General features: G+C 39.6%; 1 protein-coding gene across 2 annotated transcripts in view; it reads left to right on the forward strand.

The window, feature by feature from the left end:
- tmem87b (transmembrane protein 87B) overlaps positions 1 to 23883 on the forward strand; it is an 89018-nt gene that overhangs the window by 20582 nt on the left and 44553 nt on the right. For both annotated transcript variants that reach the window (XM_068027615.1, XM_068027614.1), the window contains exons 2-7: positions 8901 to 8961; positions 12446 to 12534; positions 14273 to 14413; positions 14506 to 14559; positions 20666 to 20734; positions 20965 to 21006. In XM_068027615.1, coding sequence (XP_067883716.1) covers positions 8901 to 8961; positions 12446 to 12534; positions 14273 to 14413; positions 14506 to 14559; positions 20666 to 20734; positions 20965 to 21006 — 456 coding nt within the window. The remainder of the gene's footprint in view (positions 1 to 8900; positions 8962 to 12445; positions 12535 to 14272; positions 14414 to 14505; positions 14560 to 20665; positions 20735 to 20964; positions 21007 to 23883) is intronic.

Consider the following 23883-nt stretch of genomic DNA (forward strand, 5'->3'; position numbering starts at 1 on the left):
ACTGGCCAAAGACAGAATTGTTGGCATGAGCGCAGGGGGTGGCGGGGTGTTGAAATGGCAAGCGACCGGAAACTCGGGGTCATGCTTTCGAACTGAGCGGAGGTGTTCTGCAAAGTGGTCACCCAATCTGTGTTTGGTCTCCCCAGTATGGAGGCGACCGCAATGTGAGTAGTATGCTAAATTGAAGGAAGTGCAAATAAATCGCTGCCTCACCTGGAAGGAATGTTTGAGGACTTGGATGGTGAGGAGAGAGGAGCCATTCTATTTATACTGTGATATTTCCTCTTGTATCTTTTCTAATAAGTCTCTTATGAGACATTTTGTGCCTTGTGAAAATCCTTACATCAACTATTCTATCCAATCAATCACTTCTTCAGAAAAAAACTGTTAAATGTATCAAACAGATGTTGCCTTTGAGAAATCTGTACATGTCATCCTTGGTTAACCCATGGCTTTTTAAATGGTTACTAACTTTGTCTTGAATTATGGCCTTTAAAACTATGCTGTTAACTGATGTTAGACTCGCTGGTCTAGTTCCCCAGTTTACTTTTTATATCTGAACAAGAGTCTTACAATGGATATTCTCCAATCACACAGCATGGTTTACATATTTTGGGAGTATTGCATAATTATGACCACATTTGCTATCTCCTCTCTGGCTTCTCTCAGAAACCTGGTGTGGAGGTCATCAGGGCATAGTGACTCCTTCACTTTGTGTTCTGCTAAATATTTCAAAACCAATTCCTTTTCTACATATGGCTGCATCAATTGTTCTATATCCACCTCTAATACACATACCATAATTTATACCATGCTTTTATCCTCCGCAATTAGATCGTGTCCTTCGTCTCTAAGTAGTCTTACCATCTCTTCAATTATTTCTGTCGGTAGAAATATTATTACCATGCATCCCATGCAATTGTAATGACCTCAAGCCGATCTAATGAGAGGGCATGTACACAATGTTAAACTGATCAGTGATCAGCTATAATCAGATGTTAGTCTTGACTCAATGGTAGCACTCTTGCTTCTAAATCAGAAGGTCCCACTCCAGAAACGTGAGATCATAATCTGGTACAATATTGAGGGAGTGTTGCATTGTTGGAGATGCTGTCTTCCAGACGAGATGCGAAACCGAGACCCTGTCTACCCTTTTGAGTGGATGCAAAAGGAAATGCACAGGAATTCTCTCAATGTCCTAGCTAATATTTATCCCTTAACCAACTTCACTTAAAAAAAGAATAATCTTGTTGCTCTTTGTGGGATTTGCTGCATTTCCCTACATTACAATGGTGACTACTGTTACGACAGGCGAGAAAGGTGTCTTGGGGTCTGTTACTATCTTCACCTGGTCTTGTAACAGGGTTTAATTTCAAACGCACTGTTTTGAGCTCCCTTTTTTGTGAATCTTTGTTCAGTTTTCAATTATAAGGTAAAGAAATCAGCCGACCAGGTTTTCTCAGGTTTAAAAAAGAAAAAAATGAAATTTATTCAACCTTAAACTTAAACTCTAATACTGTTCACGCCTATGAATATGCAACGTGCTCACATTAGCATGCACACGCGATATAAGCATGCAGATAGGGACAGAAAAGATAAGGTGGTACAGTTTGAGGCAATATCTTGTTATAGTGCGTTGTGCTCACGGTTTAGTCCTTTGGTAAGTAGTCTTGCTTTCATCGGGGCCCAGTGTTGTTCTTAAACCTTGTTCACATAGGAGACTTTTCTCTCTGAGTTTCATGTGTTTTCACAAGATTCAGTTCCGTGGGAAGGAGATGGGAGCAGGCAGACAGGAGAGGCTGTAATTCTTGCTTCAGTGCCAGGAGCACATGGTGTTCTGATCTCAATCCTTTGTTGGAAGTTCAAATTCACTGCAACAGCCAGGTGGTCATGTGACTAAAACTGGTCTGACCACTTCTTTGTATTGGGGAAGCAATGACTGGGACCCCATTGTTCCAACACTGCTTGTACTATGCAAGTGTCCTTCCATTCAGGGGCTTGCAATTTTATGTTTTAATGTGATGAAATAATGTGTGCCTCGGTGGGTGGGGGGCTTGCCTGATACTACAGCTCAAAACTACTTCATTGGCTGTAAAGTGCTTAGGGCATTCTGAAGAGACAAAAGGTGCTGTAAATTCACTTTTCTGTCACTAATTTTGTTACCTACTCTAAGCATACCCTTTCATGCTCGTATTTGTGCAGTTTTGACACCAAATTTTGATTTCGTGTCTAGTAAAATGTGTGGGCTCCAAACATGGGCCACTAAGACAAATATCACTCCTGATTGCCATTTCATCTGTTTACAAAAACACTATTTCAGTTTCATGTTGTCTGTTGAGGTCTAGACAGATTTACATACGAAGTACCTGATTAAGCCTTTCTAAAAAAAAAGGCTGTAAACTCATCTAGTTCACTGCCATTCTTGTTTGAAGGTGCTTCATGTAGATTCTTTGCATTGTTATTCTCGTGCACCTGCTGTTGTGAATCTAGTCCACGCAAGTCAATGGAAAAGCTTGTAAATATCTAAAATTGAACTGAACGTGGGACACATCTGGAACTGGTTGCTACCTGTGGAAGTTATTGTGTTTAAAATGTACACAAAGGTTTTAGTTTAGTTTAGAGATACAGCACTGAAACAGGCCCTTCGGCCCACCGAGTCTGTGCCGACCATCAACCACCCATTTATACTAATCCTACACTAATCCCATATTCCTACCACATCCCCACCTGTCCCTATATTTCCCTACCACCTACCTATACTAGGGGCAATTTATATTGGCCAATTAACCTATCAACCTGCAATTCTTTGGCATGTGGGAGGAAACCGGAGCACCCGGAGGAAACCCACGCAGACACAGGGAGAACTTGCAAACTCCACACAGGCAGTACCCAGAATTGAACCCGGGTCGCTGGAGCCGTGAGGCTGCGGTGCTAACCACTGCGCCACTGTGCCGCCCACCTACTTTGTGTCCATAGGACTATATCTTTAGCTTTCCAACTTGGTGCATTTAAAAAAAAATGTTCAGTGATCAGCTGGAATAGTGATTTTGTGTTGCTGAAGTTTCAGGCTCTGCTCTTGCTATCATGTTAAATACAGCATTTGTGAGTTACGTAAAGTGAGATGGCAGTAAATAGAGTTAGCAGTATGCCATTTGGCCTTGGGTGAATGATATCAATTTCAGAATTTACAATCCCAAAATTCTGTTGCTGTCTACAAATGCAAATACTCTGTTTCATGGTGGTGCTGCACACTGGAGCACAATGTGGTGAATTACAGCCACTTGGGTTGCAGGCTTGACTCTTCCATACTATAGGATGGTGGGAGAGTTTTCCCCACTTGGAAGCGTCCCGACAGTAGCTGAAAATGAAACTTCAATGGGTTGAAGTAGGGATGAAGAAAGTTCGGGGATAATCTTTAGTCCTGCTTGTAGTAGTAGTAGAGAATTTGCGATAAACTACTTGAATTTCAGGTAAATGCAGCTAGTAAAAGTAATTTTCATATGTTCGAGCAGAATATGAAAAAGAAAATGTTAAATTATGCTAAGTTGGACTTTGAAATAAGTGGGAAGTGACATAATTGGAGGATCAACAGGGCATATGGAATAGGAGAAGCAGTTATCTGTAAACTGAAGACTAAGGACACCAAAGTAAAAACTGTCAATTGATGTAAACATGAACAAGTAGGTGGAGAACTGTTGAGGAAAGTAATAAACTACAGGCAACTCCCAGTGGTATATTATAAAGGTTAACAACTAAAGGGAAGAGTAAAAGCATGATCAATTTTATAGTGCTGCAGTGCAACAACTTCCTAGCACTGCACACGAAGCAGGTTATTGTCAATACGTAAGATTTTTCATTTAACAATCCACTAAAAATGCTCACCAGCTAAGAAGTAAGTTTTGTATTGAAGCAATCGTTGTAGAGTAAATTTTAGGGTTGTTAAGGCACACGCCAAAAACGGTGCCCTATTAAACTAAACCTTGAAAATAATAGAACTATGACGCAAAAATGCCAGCTTCAGTATGTAAGAGATTTTCGTGACTTAGTTGAGCAGTAAAATGTGACTTGGGCCAAATTTCATTTATTTTTCACTTCTCTCTTTCTCCCCACCTCCCCACCCAATGAAATGACAAAATGCCAATTGACTCACCACTGGTGGGTCTTCTATAATGTGACAACCAAATAGACACCAACACAGCAATGGTTGTTACATCAGCCTACTTGTATGTTAGGTTTCATAAATCCCACTGAAAGGAAAGCACTTGAGTGTTCTTCTGAAATATATCTTGTGTAAAAACTATGAATTATCCTTGGTGTACCAGGTATTTTAGTCTTCAGATTTCACTAGTTATGTTATATCATGCAGGTGCAAAATTTATATTAGATACATTTCAAAACAGGTACAAAATTACAATGTTGTGTTGAATAATATGTTCCAGAAAATTTCTGTGCCTGGTTGTGCATGGTGGACTGTTATCTATCAGTTGATAATTTCAATTTTTAAATTGGCTCATACAAACTTTAGCTCAAATTATTTTTTTCTTAAATTCTAATACTGTCATTTATAGTAAGTGGTCGCCAGAAATGGATCATTCAAAGAAAAGCTTTTTACCTCTGTGCTATTTGGGCAATTTTTTAACCCACTTGTTGAAATCTTTCAAATATATAAGTTTATTTTTTAAAATTCCCTACCCCTAGCAAATTTCCCAAATATGTGGAAAAAGTGGTATCGTTTAACCTGCTGAATGGATGTAGGTCAGTTAGTGTTTCTTGATGAGTGACTACACACTAAAGGCCTGCTACCCGACCTGAACCCGACGGGACGCGGCGACATGTGTCGGGGTCGGGTCAAGCCGCTCTTCTGGGTCTGGCCTTCGAGGTAGGTCCAGGTCGGGGACACAAAGTAAAAATTGCAGGTAATTGTTTAAAGGAAAAAACTTACCTGAGCTGTGAATCTGGGACGTCAAGCAGAGAAACTCCTGAGTCTGCGCAGTGAACGTCTCTATGACGTCATCGCACTCATGCTGCAGCTTCCTGAAGATTTGGAGTTGGAAGGTAAGAACATTGCGGTGGTCGGGTCGGGCTGGGGGGGGGTGGGAAATGGAGGGACTCTGGTCAGGCTCGGGTCTGATGTGGTTCCGTCGGGTCTTTTTTGTGACTTGAGCAGACCTTTGCTATACACTGAAAAAATGAACAAACTCTACCCCAAGCAAACATCCACCATTTGCAACTACAGTAAATGTTTCTGCTCTGCAGGAAGTCTTAACTGTGCATATGTAGAAAGAGGAATCTGAAACGATTCTGACATACTCTATTGCGTTTCGCCAAGCTGAACACAAAAGTGCAACTAAAGCAGTTAAAGGGATACTGTTGTCAATAAAATATAATTGGTGCATCGCCTTTTTCTGTTTTTATGAATATCTAATGCTGCTTTATGGCTTGGCCATGGGCTTGTCTTGTTGCTAAATTGTGGACAGCTGTCCTGTACTGTTCCCCTCCTTGAAAATCAATAAGTTCTGTCAATAAATGGTAGCAATAAATTATCTTTCTTCACTTTGACTCCTCCTCTGAATACCAATACATATGTAGTTAGTAACAGTGCACCTCTTCCAACAACCGCTTTACTTCTGTGCTTTGTTTTCATATCATTTTTTAAAGCTCTCTAGATTTGGGAGTTGTGCCTTTTAATTGGAAAGTTGCAAATACCACTTTTTTCTTAATTTGTTACCTTCCTTCAGACAGGAGGAAGGTATACAGTGGGGTTGGTGCAAGGGCTACATATATAGCCTTGCAGATTACACAAAGTATTATGAATTGTGAGGAGGGTCGTGATAGACTTCAAGAGGACATGGACATGATGATGGAATGGGCAGACATGTGCCAGGTGAAATTTAATGCAGAGAAGTGTGAAATGATACATTGTGGTAGGAAGAACGAGGAGCGGCAATATAAAATTCAGAATCCAGTTCTAAAGTGTGTGCAGGAGTAGAGGGACCTGGGGCATATGTGCACAAATCGTTGGAAGGTGGCAGGGCAGGTTAAGAAAGTGGTTAAAAAGGCAAACAGGATCCAAGACTTTACAAGTAGAGACATAGAGTACAAAGGCAAAGTGAACCTTTATAAAATACCGGTTCGGCCTCAACTGGACTGTTGTGTCCATTTCTGGGCATCACAATTTAGAAAGGATGTGAAGGCTTCAGATAGGGTGTAGAAAAGATTTATGAAAATGGTTCCAAGGATGAGGGATTTCAGTTACGAAGATAGATTGGAGAAGCTTGGAAGTTTGGGAGGAGATTTGATAGAGGTGTTCAAAATCTTCAGTCTAGACAGAATAGATGGAGAGAAACTGTTTCCATTGGTGAAGAGTTGAGAACTAGAGGATGCCAACTTAAGTTGATCAGCAAAAGAACCAACAGCGACAAGAAGGAAAACTTCTTACAGAGCAAGTGGTTAGGATCTGGAATGCACTGCCTGAATGTGTGGTTAAAATAGTATAGTGGATAAGGGAGTGTTTGTGCATGTTTTCTGTCTACTATCAGAAGTCACTTGATTAGGTTTCATGTAAAATTATTGTGGAATAAACATGAAAGTATACAGAATTGGAGATAATCTTATGATATGTGTTGGTAATTAATTGAGGCAGGAGATGGAGAGTAGGGTTCAAGGGGTTGAGACCATTTATGTTCCTCCGGGATCTGTACTCAGGCCTCAGCTTTTCGCCATATATATCCTGACTTAGATGAAGTAATAGAGTTGTATATCCAAGTTTCCAGATGACACCAAGTTAGATTGAGCAATAAGTTCTGTACTTTGGAGCAGGAAGTTGCTAGCATCTGCAGTATTTTGCTTTTGTATTACTTGCAAAGAATCATTGATCGATTAAGTGAGTGGGCAGGACTGTCCGATGGAGTTCAGTGTAGTGTCATCTTTTTCGATCTGAGAAAGACAAAGCAGAATATTTTTCTTAATAGTATATGGTGAGAAACTAGGAACTGTGGACTAGCAAAGCAATTTGGATGTGCATGTAAATAAATGGGAAAAAAGCGAATGAACAGGTTCAGAAAAACTAATAGAATGTTGGTCTTTATCTCCAGAGGGTTGAAATACAAAAGTGAGTAAGTGATACTTCTGTTATATAGAGCCTTGGTCAGACCTCATCTAGATTATTGCAGTCAGTTTTGGGCACCATATTTCAGGAAGGATATACTACCTTTGGAAGGGATACAGCACAGATTAATACCAAACTTTGAAATGTTAAAATATCAGGTGAAGTTGCATAAACATTTTTGCATTCCTTTGACTTTGAAAGGTAGTTGGGTGATCGAACAGTTGTTTAAAATGACAAAAAGATAAGTCATTCCCTTTGGTTGGGCAATGTGGAATATGGGGGCATAATATTAAAATTCAAGCTAGGGCCTTTAGAAGTGAGATCATAAAGTGTTAATACAGAATGTTGTGGAAATCTGGAACTGTCTCCCCAAAAGGCTGTTTATGCTGGGTCAGTTGATTTTGAAGACTGAAATAAATTGACTTACATTAGCTAAGAATATCAAGGGATTATGGAGTAAAGGTGGACAGATGGAATTGGGGTACTGATCAGCAATGATCTAATAAAATGGCATAACAGGCTCGAGGAGCTAATTGGCCTATTTTTCCTATGATTCTAAGCCAAGTTATTGCGCAGGATACTGATCTTACAGTTTGTTCTAGATCGACAGCAGTAGAGTTAATCTTAGTGTTTATTTACAATAATTCTCTTTTGACTCAGAATGTAGTCCAAATTGAAGCCAAAAATAATGGACATAGAAAATGCAAAACTAATATTTGCAACATTTCATGGACAATAATATGCTTTCAAAAGTGTTTTGTAATGTATCATCAACTAAATTGTCTGGTATAGGCCATGAGAGGCAGTATGTCCAGTGTTATGATGAAGGGTCACTGACCTAAACGTTAACTTTGCTTCTCTCTCCACAGATGCTGCCAGATCTGCTGAGGATTTCCAGCATCTGCAGTATTTTTCTTTTATTTTAGTATATCAAGTGTAATGTCCCGAGGACAAAGGGTAGAAGAATATAAACTTCTAGAACTCCATTATTTACTGATTGTATATTTGCCTGTAAAAATATATTCTCTGTATTTACTAGTACCAACATCATTGGGCTGGTAGTATGAGTGTGGCGTATAGCTGGATTTCCAAAAGGCATTCAATAAGGTGCTGCATAAAAGGTTACTGCAGAAGATAAGAGCTTATGGTGTTGGGGTAATATATTAGCATGGATAGAGGATTGACAAGCTAACCGGAAACAGAGTCCCGATAAATGGGTCATTTTCATTGGCAACTATTTGGTTTCAACTGTTGACAATCTCTATTCATGTCTTGGATGAAGAGTAGTCAAATCTGCTGGCGATTCAAAGAGGTACGAGGTGAATGGCAAAAGAACCAACGGCGACATGAAAATCTTTTTTAAATCTTCTGGAATATACTGTCTTGGAGTGTGATGGAGGCAGATTCAATTGTGGCTTTCAAAAGGGAATTGGATAATTATCTGAAGAGAAAATTTGTAAAGCTACATAAAAAGGCCTGTGGAGTGGGACTAACAGTTCTTGGAGAGAGGTGGCATGGACATGACGGGCCGAATGGTTGCATCCTGTGGTCCTGTAACCATTCTATGATTCTATATATGTATGAGTGTATTTTATATATGACTCTGTGTGCTCTTTGGGGTTTCAGTGGTGAACTTTTCTGATACTCATTTGGGAGATAGAATATCTTTGCTAGTGAACACCTTTTAATTTTTAAATAAAACTCGTTGATCTGAAACAGTTCAACATGAACTTTCCCCCCTTGCCTTGGTATTTTTGGCCAATGCTTATGAAATAATTTTTTTTTTTTCCAGAACCATAAACCACTGGTGTTTACAAAAACCATGTTTAACAAAACAGATATAATACTTCAGGGTAAGTTAAGTTTATTTTGAACCTAGTTTTTGATTTTGTTTCCAAGTGGATAGTTACTGTGTAAAAAATTTATATATATATATATATATATAATATGTTTGTGTGTGTGTATATTTTTATATATACACACCCAGTTAATAAGTAGGCAACAATTAATAAATTGTGCATGCAGCCATGGCGGCAAGTAATTTATTACATTTTCTGCTTTTTGTCATTTTTGCATTGAAGATTTAAATATCTCTTTAGTCATGCAAAACATAACTTCTGTGAAATGGCAATATTTTCTGCTTTCCCCTTTTTAGCTGGCTTCTTCAGCAGCAGTTCAATGTGATTTGAAACAAGTTCTTCTCAGCCTGGTAGTTTTGAATCTGCAATCTCCCATTTCGTGAAAAATTGAATTCCAGAAGGAACCATTGTTTCATTCAGCTTGCACAGATTTTAAAAAATAATTTAATGCTTCAAAAGAAACTACCCTGTCCCTGATAGATAAAGTAGTTCAGTTTATCTGGTTTTAAATTTGTCTTAAATCCTCTTTTACCATTTTTCTCATTATTTTGGTGAATTTTATGCCCAACGTGAGAGATTTCGACACTGAGAAATGGAATGTTCACCCATTTTGGCACCCAGTGTCACATCAAGGAATTCCATTGTTTGAAACAGTAAAGCTCCATAATTTTTCACTGCGAGCAAAAGAATGCTTTCTATTGTACCAGTGTATTGAGGGATATGGAGAAAAATTGAGGAAAATGGGATCAAAAATTAAAAGCTGCTGTGGCTAACACGATGGGGGAACAGATGTGATGTGATGTGCTAAGTGGCCTATTCCTGTTCCTATTCTGTTTCCCGCACTAATCATTCTGTGGCACCTCTGTCCTTTAAAGCAGCACTGAATTGGTACTCTCACCCAGTTTTGTGGTAATTTTTACATTTTCCCATCAGGATTGTTATTGAAACTAATGTTATTTAGCATTGATCCGTGCACATATAACTAAATGAGTGTGTGTAATTTCTTTCGTGATCACACATTAATGTACAGGTGTAACACTTCTGTTCAGATTTGGAATTCTTTTGTATAAATCTTTGAAATAAGAGTGTAGAACTCTATCTAGCTATAGATTATAGCTAAGTTTTGGTGTGCTACTTCACTCTTTGTCTTGAATTACCCTGAAAAGCATATCACACTTTAATTAAAGGGGCAACAGGGGATGGGGTGAACACAGATGACATGTTCCCATTTCTGATGCTGAGACTCTAACCAGGTAATACACGTGTGAGAATGTCTGGCAATGATTTGCTTCCTTTTTCCCTTCACAGGGAGAGAGTATTGTCCTCATCCTCCAACTACTCTGCAGCTCTTGACATGGTTGACGAAACAATCTTTCTCTAATGCCTCTCCTTTGTTGTTCAGCTTGCTGGGACTGCCCTTACTTTGTTCCTTTCCAACCCTGACTGAAATATCTCCACCATTGGCTTCTTTGTCCAGCTTTGTACCGTTGCCTAAGTAGTTCCTGAGTTGCCATCCTTAGCTGCTTCCTCTTCCTCATCTACATGTTACCTCTTAGTCATTACGGTACAGAAGGAGGCCCTTTGGCCCATTGAGTTGATGCCGGCTCTCTGTAGAGCAATCCAATCAGTTGCATTATCCCGCACTATCCCCGTAGCCCTCTGTTCGTGTATTTCCCTTGCGTGTCCGTCCAATTTCCTTTTGACATCATTCATCACTTCCACCACCCTCATAGGCAACGAGTTTTAGGTCTTTACCACTCGCTGCGTTTTTAAAAAAAAGAAAAATTCTTCTTCGCAGCCCCACTGCATCTCTTGCCCAAAACCTTAAATCTGGGTCTTCTAGTCCTTGTATCTTCACCTAATGGGAACAGCCTTTCCTTGTCTACTTTATCTACACCTGTCATAATCTTGTGCACCTTTATCTAATCTCCCCTCAATCTCCTTTGCCCCAAGGAGAACACCCCCACCTTCTCCAATCTAACCTAGTAGCTAAAATCCCTCATCCCTGGAACCGTTCTGGTAAATTTCCTCTGCACCCTCTCATGGACCCTCACATTCTTCATAACGTTTGGTGACCAGAACTGGGCACAAGATTCTGGTTATGATCTAACCAGAGCTTTATAAAGGTTCAGCATTATTTCCTTGCTTTTGTACTCCAGTGCCTCTCTTTATGAAACCCAAGGTCCCATATGTTTTGCTAACCAAACTCAATGTCCTGCCACCTTCAAAGATCTATGCACATGTACCCCAGGTTCTGTTCCTTCACACTCTTGAGAATTGTGCCATTAAGTCTATGTTGCCTTTCGCTATTCCTTCTGCCAAAATGCATCATCTCCTATTACTCTCTATTAAATTCCATCTTCCACTTGTCTGCCTATTCTGCTAGCCTTTCTGTGTCCTGTTGCATTAAATTCGTATCATCCTCACTGTGTGCCACACCTCCAAATTTGGTGGTATCATGCTGGTAACATGTGGAAGTTGACCCCATGTAGATTATGTTTGCTAATTCCAAATGCCATCTGGCTCTACTTCCAGCCTATGTGTCTAGATTCTCTTCGCTTCTTCCATGTTGTCCAACATCAGTTTTGAATACTATTCACATTTTTTCCAATTAAACATTAGGAACACAGAAATCATTGACCCTTGCCAGAAACTCTGCACCTTGCCTTTTACTCCATCCCTCTTAGACTGATCGCATTCTTTTCTTCCTGTTTAATTCTGAATTGAACTTTCAAACCCTATTCTCTTTAATAAGGACTGTCTACTTGCATCACCTACCTCATCCCATATGTTACTCATCAATTACCTTTTGCCTTGATTGCTCCAATGCTCTTCAGACTGCTCTCCATCGTCCTCTTTTTGTTCCCCTCCTAAAATCTCTTTTAGGCTTGACTTCTATTTTTTACTTATGTCTCCAAACTCTTTGGAATATTCTACTATTTAAATGCAAGCTGTTGTTGTAATCAAATTTAATAATGCTTTGGAAATGAGAAAATAACTTTGTAAAGTGACATACTGGAAAATTGGATTGTATTTGCCCATTTTCCTGAACTTCTAGTGGTACTGAAATAATTCTATATTTGGAATGGAGATCAAAGGTCATTACAGATCTAGTTGTTTATAATCTTTGCTCTTTTAACGCAACTGTTTAGTTTCACAATTAACTTGGATGGATTTCGAAGTTATACAATCATACAGGTCATGCCTAACAAATATGAAATCTGTCTTGTATTCATTTTCTAAACTAATTTGGGGAATTTATGTATGCAAGTCAACTGGAAACTGATCTTAAAATATATTGTTACAAGCTAACCAGTGATTTGATATTAATGCCAGTTGAGATAACTGGTAAATTCATGAGTGCTTAATTTCCTGAAACCCCTTTGTTTCACCTTGTGCGTACCGTGTACATTTTTACCACACAGTTTGTGGTATTCTAAAATTTGCTTTTATAATTTTTCTTTCTCCCCCTTCATAGTTGTTTCATTCAAATGTCCTGTAGCAGTATCGTTAACAGTTGAATGGTACCTCAGATATTACCCATGCCACAATGAATTTAATTATCAAGTAAGTATTCTGAGAAAATATTGTGTGTGCTGACTTGGAATGCAGGAAGTTTTTATGCCTTTTATATACAAGCTTCTATTTCCAATGGTAATGTAAACAGTCTGGAGTAAATATCCAAAGTGGGAAATGTTAATTTTACTTCAGACATTAAATTTGCTTGAGGAATATCTGGCTTCTTTGAATTGTCAACAATAAACCTGGTCCAAAACTTTATAATAATGTGAAACATTTTGCTGTGTTAACTAGTTATGCTGTACTTGCTAGATTTTTGTAAAGTACTATCTTGAAGAAGATTGGTTGAAGGGGCATAGCTTTTTGTAGCCTCGAGGTACCATGTTAAGGATTCATTCCCATGAATCTCCATAAGATCAACACATTAGTTAAAGTGGTAGTCATTTAAGGGAGTACTTTTTATTCAGTGGATTGTTCCATTTTAATTTGAAAAAAATTATTTATTCATATGTTCACCATTCCAAGGTCATATTATTGAGCTCTTTCTCTGGACTTGGAAGTACAAATTTCTTAAATTATTTTTTGCTTTGTACTGAAAGGACATCACAGAAATAAATGAGTTTAGCTGCAAGCACTAAACCTAAAATTCTAACCACATTTTGGAGGAGAAAGTAGGTGTTTTGTGAACTCCAAGTAATAGCTGCAGCTGGTAAATGATTACAAAAGCTCCATAGCTTTACTTGAAGGAAAAAAAAACAGCTTTTCTGGCAACCTGTTAATAGCAGAAATGCATCCATTTTTGCCCCATTTATTTGAAGGTGGTCTTCTTTCTTTTGGGCCTCCTTATCTCGAGAGACAATGGATACGCGCCTGGAGGTGGTCAGTGGTTTGTGAAGCAGCGCCTGGAGTGGCTATAAAGGCCAATTCTAGAGTGACAGGCTCTTCCACAGGTGCTGCAGAGAAATTTGTTTGTTGGGGCTGTTGCACAGTTGGCTCTCCCCTTGCGCCTCTGTCTTTTTCCCTGCCAACTACTAAGTCTCTCCGACTCGCCACATTTCAGCCCTGTCTTTATGGCTGCCCGCCAGCTCTGGCGAACGCTGGCAACTGTCTCCCACGACTTGTGATCAGTGTCACAGGATTTCATGTCGCGTTTGCAGACGTCTTTATAGCGGAGACATGGACGGCCGGTGGGTCTGATACCAGTGGCGAGCTCGCTGTACAATGTATCTTTGGGGTTCCTGCCATCTTCCGTGCGGCTCACATGGCCAAGCCATCTCAAGCGCTGCTGACTCAGTAGTGTGTACAAGCTGGGGATGTTGTCCGCCTCAAGGACTTCTGTGTTGGAGATACGGTCCTGCCACCTGATGCCAAGTATTCTCCGGAGGCAGCGAAGATGGAATGAATTGAGACGTCGCTCTTGGCTGGCATACGTTGTCCAGGCCTCGCTGCCATAGAGCAAGGTACTGAGGACACAGGCCTGATACACTTGGACTTTTGTGTTCCGTGTCAGTGCGCCATTTTTCCACACTCTCTTGGCCAGTCTGGACATAGCAGTGGAAGCCTTACCCATGTGCTTGTTGATTTCTGCATCTAGAGACAGGTTACTGGTGATAGTTGAGCCTAGGTATGAAGGTCTATGCATTTGAATATCTATTGCTGCTTCTAATCTGCAAACTGTTTAATTTTTTTTTTTGGAGCACATCAGTCAGTGAAATTTGATACTTTTTTGCAAAGAGCTGAATTTATGACCAATCTAGTTGTCTTACGTATTCTCTCTTTTTCTTAGGATATATATGACAAAAGATTTTTCAGCAGTGGTATTAGTAATAGTCTCGAACCTCACCCATTAAGTAAAGGGCAATATATTGCCCACAAGACTGAATATATTGTTTGCAGTGAAGAAATCATAGTCTTCCCTAAATTTAACGTGAGTATATTAAAGTATTAAACTTCATTAACTATTTAAATTGAGTCCTGTCCTTCAGTCTAACATATATAATTTTTATCTTTTTATTTTAGATGAGCAAAGATCTTCCACAACCTGTGGTGGTACAGACACCAAATACAAATGTGGTAATGAATTAGTTGTATTTTTGTGTTAGCTATAACTGTATTCCAGTTAGGTGATGCTTATTTTGTAGCCAACTTTAACTCTTGACATACTGAAAAGGGTGTAATGGCCCAGATTTCGCTGCAGTAATAATAGTGCCGAAGCTAACAGCAGTTAAATGCAGAAATCGAGAAGTTGCTGTCAGAGATACCCTGCTCCTATCCTGGGAGCAGAATGGGACGATAATGGTGCATCAGTGAATTAAGATCCATGTAAAGAATAGTGAAAAAAAAAAAATTAAAGGCACTTTATCTGAAGGCATGAAGCATTCGGAATAAGATTGAACTAGTGGCACAAATAGAGATAAATGGTTTAGATCTAATCACAATTACAAAGACATGATTACAAGGTGACCAAGGTTGGGAAATAAATGTTCCAGGGTACACAACATTTTGAAAAGACAGAAGAATGGAAAAAGAGGAGAGTAGCCCTGATAGCAAAGGATGATACAGGGACAGTTAGTAAGAAAGGATTTTGGCTCCGAAGATCAGGAAGCAGAATCAGTATGGGTGGAGGTTAGGAATAATAAGGGTCAGAAAATGCTGTTGGGAGTATTTTATAGACACCCTAGGAGTAGTTTACTGGAGGACAGAGCATTCAGCAAGAAATAGTTGGAGCTTGTAACAAAGGCAATGTAATTCACGGGGTCTTAAATCATATAGACTGGGCAAATCAAATTGGCAAAGGTAATCTGGAAGATGAGTTTGTAGAATGCTTTTGCAACAGTTTCCTGGAACAATGAATTTTGGAACCAGCTAGGGTTAAAGCAATTTGTGCAATGAGGTAGGTTTAATTAGTAATCTTACAGTAAAAATCCTCTGGGAAAATGTTATCACAATACAATTGAATTCTATATTAAGGTTGAAAGCAACATATTAGAGTCCCAAACGTGAATCTTTAAACTTAAAAAAAGCCAATTACATTGATATGAGAGGAGAGCTGGCTAAGGTTGATCGGATAAATAAACTAAAAGGTATGATGGTAAATAAACAGTAGGAAACATTTAAAGAAACAATTCAAAATGTTCAACAAAAATAAATTCCACTTATGAAAAACAAAAACTCATCCAAAGAGTTCCATCTGTGACTTAGGGAAGTTAAGGATAGTATTAAATTAAACCAAGAGGCTTATAATGTTGCAAAGAATAGTCAGAAGTCTGTGGATTGTGAGTGTTTTAGAAACCAGCAAAGGGTGACCAAAAAGTTGGTTAAAAAGGGGAAAATCTAGAGCAGACAGAAAAGTGGAATTGAAGCAGCAGCTCAGCCATGATCGTATTGAATGGCAGAGAAGGTTCAAGGGGCTGAATAGATTACTCCTGCACCCATTTATCATCATATAGTGTGATGAATACTGCTGAACAGCCTCCCTATCCTTGAAAAAATAATTTTACTGGTGTATTCCCTCAGGAAAATTGATGTTGCAGATTTTAAAGAAACTCTCTTTCTGCTTGTTGCTTATCTCTCCCTTAATCTGAACTGCATTTCCAATCTTTAATTTTCTTTCTCTACTTAATTTAAAAATATTTTATATTTTCTGCTTCATACTTCCTGTTTTGGACTCAGCACGTCTCTGAGGATTCTTCAGTCTGTCTGCAGACACCTTGGGTTCTCTGGAGATGACGCTGAACTGAAAAACATCCAATAAGCTAAGGCCTGTTAAACTTTGTGGGCACCTTTTAATGCTAACAGGAAATCTGTCAATGTCTGAGGCTTTCTCTCCTTCATTATTTGTGATCAGTGAAAGGCAGTTTTCATTGTGAGACCTGTGGCTCATTATGATCGTAAACCTAACATCTTGGGTGTATCTGAAGAAGTATGGCAATAATGTTTTGCTGAGATGATTTGTGCTGAATGTCACATGTACTCCTGTCTGCAATAGACGGAAAAAAGTTCATTGATTTTATTTTTCATAGTATAAGAAATAGGAGCAAGAGTAGGCTGTACGGCTTTTCGAGTATACTCCACCTTCCAGTAACAGCATGACTGATTTGATCTTGCTCTCAACTCCACTTGACTGTCATTGTCCTTGCAGTGAAGGTCAACTTTCCATTTGCCTTCCTATTTACTTGCCGTACCTGCTTACTAACTTTTTGTGTTTCGTGTACAAGGATGCCCAGATCCCTCTGTACAGCAGCATTCTATAGTCACTGTTCAATGAAATAATCTTTTGTTTTTCTATTCTTCCTACCAAAGTGGAAAACATCACATTTTCACACATGCTCCATCTGCCAAATTTTTGGCACTCACTTAACCTATCTATATCTCTTTACAGACTTAGTATCCTCCTCACAACTTGCTTACTTTATCTTTCTGTATCAGCAAATTTGACTACAATACACTTGGTCCCTTCATACAAGTGATTAATATAGACTGTAAATAGTTGAGGCCCCAGCATTGATCCCTGTGGCACCCAACTGTTAACAGTTTGCCAACTTGAAAATGAGCCATTTATCCCAGACTCTGTATTCTGTTAGTTAGCCAATCCTTTATCCATGTTAACTTCAACACCATGGGCTTTTATCCTGTGCAGTAACCTTTTTATGTGGCACCTCTTGACAGCCTTTTGGAAGTCCACATACACTACATCTACTGGTTCCCCTTTATCCACCCTACTCACCACATCCTCAAAGAACTCTAATATATTCTATAAATTGTATTATGATTTTCCTAGTGTCCTGCCACTACTACGTTAATAATGGATTGTAGCATTTTCCCAACTGACCTATAGTTTCCTGCTTTCTGTCTCCCTTCTTGCTTGAATAGGGGCATTACATTTGTGGTTGTCTAATCTGCTGGGATCTTTCCATAATCTGGTGAATTTGGAAGATTACAACCAATGCATCCATTATCTCTGCAGCCAATTCTTTTAAGACCCTTGGATGCAGGCCATTAGGTCCAGGGGACTTGTCAGCCTTTAGTCCCATTAGTTTTCCTAGTACTTTTCCTCTGGTGATAGTTCTATGTTCCTCCCTTTTGCCTGCTAATTTTCTATTATTGGAATGTTTTTTGTGTTGTGATCCTTGTGGAGACCAACAACAAACCAAAATAATCGAATCCACCAACGGATCCCAATTTAGGAAACAAAAAAACCAACGGACAAGATTTCACTTTTTAATTATAATTTTTACTTCAACACTCAAACAAAAACCAACCTAAGCTGAATGTGAACTAACAGTTAAATCTTGGTCGACATGATTTATGTTAAAGGTTGCAACTTAATTATCGGATGCAACAAAGATAGGGCTGCTCAGAGGATTCTTCAGGACTGTCCGCAAGAGGGTGCCAAACAATCCCAAAGTACATCAAATCAGGAACTTCTTCCGGTAGTTTTCCAAGTCCCGTCCTCCAAGATGCAGATATGGAAGTAATGAGGTCACTTCAATAGTGAGCAATGCAGTCTTCCCTTTAATGGTTTGATCTTGTCGCCCCTCAAACAACCTCGGCATCACCTACAACCGTCCTGATGGTGTGGTTTCACTGATAACTCTAAGTCACAGAACTGCCCTGAGTCCTATTTGCTAAATGGTCTTGATTCAGATTTTTCTCAGCCTGTAGCCTGACTTTTTGTCTCTTTAAAACAATAGTTGGCTGTTTTTGCTTCCACCCACTGCAGAGTATTCTTCTGAACTGAAAGCTGAGCTGCAGTTACATGTCTCTGGTCACATCTCTGATCATAAGACTGTGTGTTTCAAACTAGTTAGGACCAGTTTTGTCTTTCCAGAACACTGGAGCTTTTGGTTTCATTTCTAGTAAATGATTGTCTCAAGAAAAAAAAAATACAAGCTTTGAATCCAAAATCATAGCACCTAACAGTCCATTTACCGATTATAGAATGCTGTCCACACGCAAGGACTCCATCACCGTCTTCTACCATGAAAACAGATGCAAAATACTTGTTCCAAGTCACTGCTATTTCCTTGTCTCTCCTTATTAATTTCCCCAGTCTCATCCTGAAAGGGATCAACATTTACTTCAGCTACTCTCTCTTTTTATGTACTTGCAGAAGCTCTCACTGTCTTTTTTTTATATTTCTTGCTAGTTTACTCTCGATCTATTTTCACTGCCTTTTTTTTTTAAGTCATCCTTTGTTGGTTTCTAAAATTTTCCCAATCTTCTGTCCTACTATTAACCTTTTCAACATTGTATGCCTTTTAAAATCTGATATCAGACTTAACTTCCTTCGTTAGCCATGAATGGTGCATCATAGAATCTTTCTTCCTGAATAGGATATATCTTTGAGAAATTGAAATAACTCCTTGAATGTCTGCCACTACTAATCTTCTGTCTTGCTTTTTAATCTATTTTCCTGGTTCACTTTCACCAACTCTGTCTTCATGCTATTGTAATTGTTTTTATTTAAGTTTAAGACACTAGTTTTAGGCTCAAGTTTTTCACTCTCAAACTAAATGTGAAATTCATAATGTTATGATCACCCCTTTACTATGAGATCATTAATTCTGTCACATTACACATTACTAGATTTAAAATAGCTTGTTCCCTGGTTGGTTCCACAATGTGGTGTTCTAAGAAACTGTCCCAAATACCTGAGTGAACTTATCCTCGAGGCACTTTTCCCAATTTCAGGCTATTTATTTGTAAGAATCAGGATTACACAGAAACTGATAAATGGTAGTGAACTAATTAACACTCTTAAAATACACCAAAAATTTCACTTCCCAAAAGAACTTAATGGGGGAAAAATTTGTTTGCGTCGTGCTGCTAAGCAAATCAGACTACGTCGATACCCTGGGGACAGGTAGTGCTGAAGGCTGCTACCTGTGCGGGCCGCGCAACTTTCTTCAGTGAGATCAGTGAAGAATGCCATGTGGGCAGTGGCCTGTGGCACTCCCTGGCTCTGGGGAATGGATATCTGCAGTGCTGCTAGGAAGTGGCACTATGGGAATTAATTTCTTCCCACCCACCCCCCCCCCCCCCCCCCCCCCCACCCCGGCACCAATATCTTTAATGGTTCCATAAATGGAAAGATCTACTGGTATGATGTTTGTATATGGGTGGAGTGATATCCTTAATCCAGCTGCCATGGAATTTGGAATTGAAACAACTTTGGAAAGTGAACTAGGAACGAGTGGCTATGGTATGCTTTTACATCAAAAGAAGCCTTTCACGTTCTAGGTTTTAATGTTAACATCAACTTTCTTTCAAAGTATCCCTGGTGGGTCAGCCAATCCTGATGACCGCTTTGTCTACTTTCTGAGTTACAAATTTACTTATGTTCAACATGCCAAAGCAACAAAAAATTTTGATGCACTTATGAATGCAAATCTTGCCCTACGCCCAATCAAGCTATGGTCGATCAATCAGCAACATTGCCCCATCCAAAGATGTACATAATGGCTGAACAGCTTTGACTCGCACAATCTTCTCAATACTTTTCAGAGAGCAGCTAACTGAAGCCTAGTTTAAATCGTTAGTCTTTGGCCTTGCTATAAATTCATCTGAGAAGGTGTGGTAACAGTGATTTTATAATATGCACCAGATGGTGTTCTCTTTGCATTATAAATCTTAAAAATACATTGAAAGTTAGAGAACACTTTATTGTTTTTAACAATATTTGGAGGTGGCTATTCATTGTTCCATACATTGCATGACAAATGTTAATTCTTTTGATTCTTGTGCAGCAGAATTGCTATCATAATTGTGCTGTTACTGTAATATTGTACCTTGTGCTGCTTTGTCCCTGCATTCAAGGGACAGCAACAATTGTGGAACTGAGACTGTTAAGAATTTTTTTTTTTTTTGAAGACCAATGTGTAATATCGTGATGTAGTTGTGTTGCCAGATAGTTTATTCGGGATGAAGATTTGAAGGGAGTTATCAAGCTGTGTTCATTTTTTTTAAAAATGTCCTTCTTGGCATGTCCTCCAGTATAATCATTATGTTGGGGACAAATAAGACAATTGTGACTTGGTTATATTTTTGATCTTGATACTGCTGCAGTCTTGAAAAGTGAATACAACCAGATGGTAGATGAAGTATAATTTTATCTTCTGTTTAGGAGCTGTAAAAATTGTTAGTAAACTTGGCTATAACCTTTCTATATTGTTTCAAGAATGTAGATGCAAAAAACGCCTCTGATGCCAAGACCACCGACCGTCTTCATGTGTCTGAAGGTGTTAAGGTATTGCATGTTTTTTTTTACTGTGTTGTAATTGTTGTTACATTATGAGACAATATCTCCTGATTTTAAATGCAATGAGAATTTATTTTCCATGATCATGTTTCTGATTTTAGAAATGTTGTAATCTCTCTGTATACTGTGTATGCATGATTATACCTTTTACAAATAGGCCATTGTGACTGATTCCAAGCAGCTAAATACAAATATTTTAAAATATTGTTTTTTTCCAGACTCTTCATTCATTGTGGAAAAGAGGCATCACAACTAAAAAGGTACAAAGTGACTTGTGGATATTATCGTATTCATCACTTCAGTCTTGTGCAAACTATACTAATGCTAATAGCTCATATGAACAAACTTCACGCCCTACTTTCGTTGACAGACAAAATGTACAGAATTTTTGAATTACCTTACCAATTTTCTTCTCAACTCATGATAGTGTTGAACCCCTTGTTGTTTATGGGACCCTGATTATCCTTCAGTAACTTTTTCCAAATGGTGAATATACATGGGTGAAGCCTTGACAGTGAGTCTTAATTTGTTACTTATACGGGTGTCGCCATTGAGCTTGATATGTCGTCACCCAACATCTACTTGTGCATTTCCACCAGAAGTCATTGGATAGCAATCTGAAGGAGGACCTGTGAATTTTCCCACAGCTGACCAAGGATCACTAACCTGGCGAAGATCATGGAACTTTGCAGAGATCAGGGATTTGATCTGACTTTTTCCTGCTGAGCTCCCAGGGAGCTGAACATAGAATCATAGTCATAATGGCATATAAAGAGGCCTTTCGGCCCATCGTGTCCATGCATGATCTACATATAGCAATCCAATCCGTCCCATTTCCTGGCTGCATCCCCGTAGCGCTGTAAGTTTATTTCCCTAAAGTGCCCATCCAGTTTCCTTTTGAAATCATTATTCTCTGCTTCCACCACCCTCATGGGCAATGAGTTCCAGATCATTACCACTGGCTGCCTAAAAAAAGTTCTTCCTCACATCCCCCTGCACCTCCTGCCCAAAACCTTAAACCTGTGTCCCTTAGTCCTTGTAACATCAGCTAATGGGAACAGATTTTCTTTATCTACCCTACCCAAACATGTCATAATCTTGTACACCTCTATCAAATCTCCCCTCAACCTCCTTTGCTGCAAGGAGAACAACCCCAGCTTCTCCAATCTAACATTGTAGCTAAAATCCCTTATCCCTGGAACCATCCTAGTAAATCTCCTTTGCATTCTCTCAAGGACCCTCACATTTGTCATAAAGAGTAGTGACCAGAACTGGTAGCGATTTTCTAGTTGTGGCTGAACTAGAGCTTTATAAAGGCTCAGCATAACTTCCCTGCGTTTGTACTGGATACCTCTATCTTTGAAGCCCAAGATCACATATGCTTTGCTAGCTAGGAACTTAGGAGCAGGAGTAGGCCATTGAGCCCATCGAGCCTGTTCCGCCAGTCAATATTATCATGGCTGATCATCCACTTCAATGTCTTTTTCCCACACTATCCCCATATCCCAGAGTAACATAGGTACTACTCTCTCATTATGCCCTGCCACCTTCAAAGATAGATACACATGAACCCCCAGGTTCCTCTGTCCCTTTAGAACTGTACTATTTAGTCTATATTCCTTTTTCTTTATTCGTTCGGGGGAATGTACACGTTGCTGGCTAGGCCAGCATTTATTGCCCATTCCCAATTACCCTTGAGAAGTGGTGAGCTGCCACCTTGAACAGCTGCAGTCCACCTGGTGTAGGTACACCCACAGTGCTGTTGGGCAGGGAGTTGCAGGATTTTGACCCAGTGACAGTGAAGGAATGATATAGTTCCAAGTCAGGATGGTGTGTGTCTTGGAGGAGAACTTGCAGGTGGTGGTGTTCCCATGCATCTGCTGCCCTTGACCTCTGGGTATAGTTTAGAGGTTAGAGGTCCGTGGGTTTGGAAGGTGCTGTTGAAGGAGCCTTGGTGAGTTGCTGCAGTGTATCTTGTAGATAGTAAATGCTGCTGCCACTGTATGCGTCAGTTGTGAAGGGAGTGAATGTTGAAGGTGCTGGATGGGGTGCCAATTAAGTGGGTTGCTTTGTCCTGGATGATGTCGAGCTCCTTGAGTGTTGGAGCTGCGTCCATCCAGGCAAGTGGAGAGAATTCCATCACACTCCTGACTTGTGCCTTGTAGATGGTGGTCAGGCTTTGGGAGTCAGGAGGTGAGTTACTTGCTGCAGAATTCCCAACTTCTGACTTGTAGCCATGGTATTTATTTGGCTGGTCCAGTTCAGTTTCTGGTCAAATGTAACCCCCAGGATGTTGATAGTGGGGGTTTCAGCAATGATAATGCAATTGAATGTCAAAGGGAGATGGTTGGATTCTCTCTTGGAGATGATCATTGCTTGGCACTTGCGTGGCACAAGTGTAACTTGCCACTTATCAGCCCAGTCCTGCATGCTGTCCAGGTCTTGCTGGATATGGACATGGATTCTTTCAGTTGTGAATGGTACTGAACATTGTGCAATCATCAGTGAACATCCCCACTTCTGACCTTCGGATGGAGGAAAGGCCATTGATGAAGCAGCTGAAGATGGTTGGGCCTAGGACACTACCTCTCCCTATCCCTTTTGCCAAAATGAATCATGTCAGATTTCTCTATTAAATTCCAACTGCCACTTGTCTGCCTATTCTGCTAGCCTATGTCCTGTTGCAGTTGAATATCATCTTTGCTGTCTGCCAGACCTTCAAGTTTCATATCATTGGCAAATTTTACTCTGTATTCCAATCATAGAATGGTTATAGCACAGAAGGAAGCCATTCAGTCTGTCATGTCCATGACTGCTCTCTGCAAGAGCAACTCACCTGGTCCCACAGCCTTGCCTGTTCCCTGTCTCCCTGTAGATTTTTTTCTCTTCAGATAGTTATCCAGTTCTCCTTTGCAGGCCTTGATTGTGTTTGCCTCCAACACACTCTCCGGCAGTGCATTCCGGTTCCTAGCCACACGCTGCATTTAAAGAAAGGTTTTTCCTCCTGTCGCTGTCGCTTCTTTTGCCAATCATATTGTTACAACCAGGTGAGCAATGTATCTAGGGCTCACTTGCTGTCTTCACCTGGTCTTGTTGTAACAGGGTTTAATTTTAAAGAGTGTTTTGAACTCTCCCTT

The sequence above is a fragment of the Heterodontus francisci genome, chromosome 3 (genome assembly GCF_036365525.1).
Source record: "Heterodontus francisci isolate sHetFra1 chromosome 3, sHetFra1.hap1, whole genome shotgun sequence".
NCBI lineage: Eukaryota > Metazoa > Chordata > Chondrichthyes > Heterodontiformes > Heterodontidae > Heterodontus > Heterodontus francisci.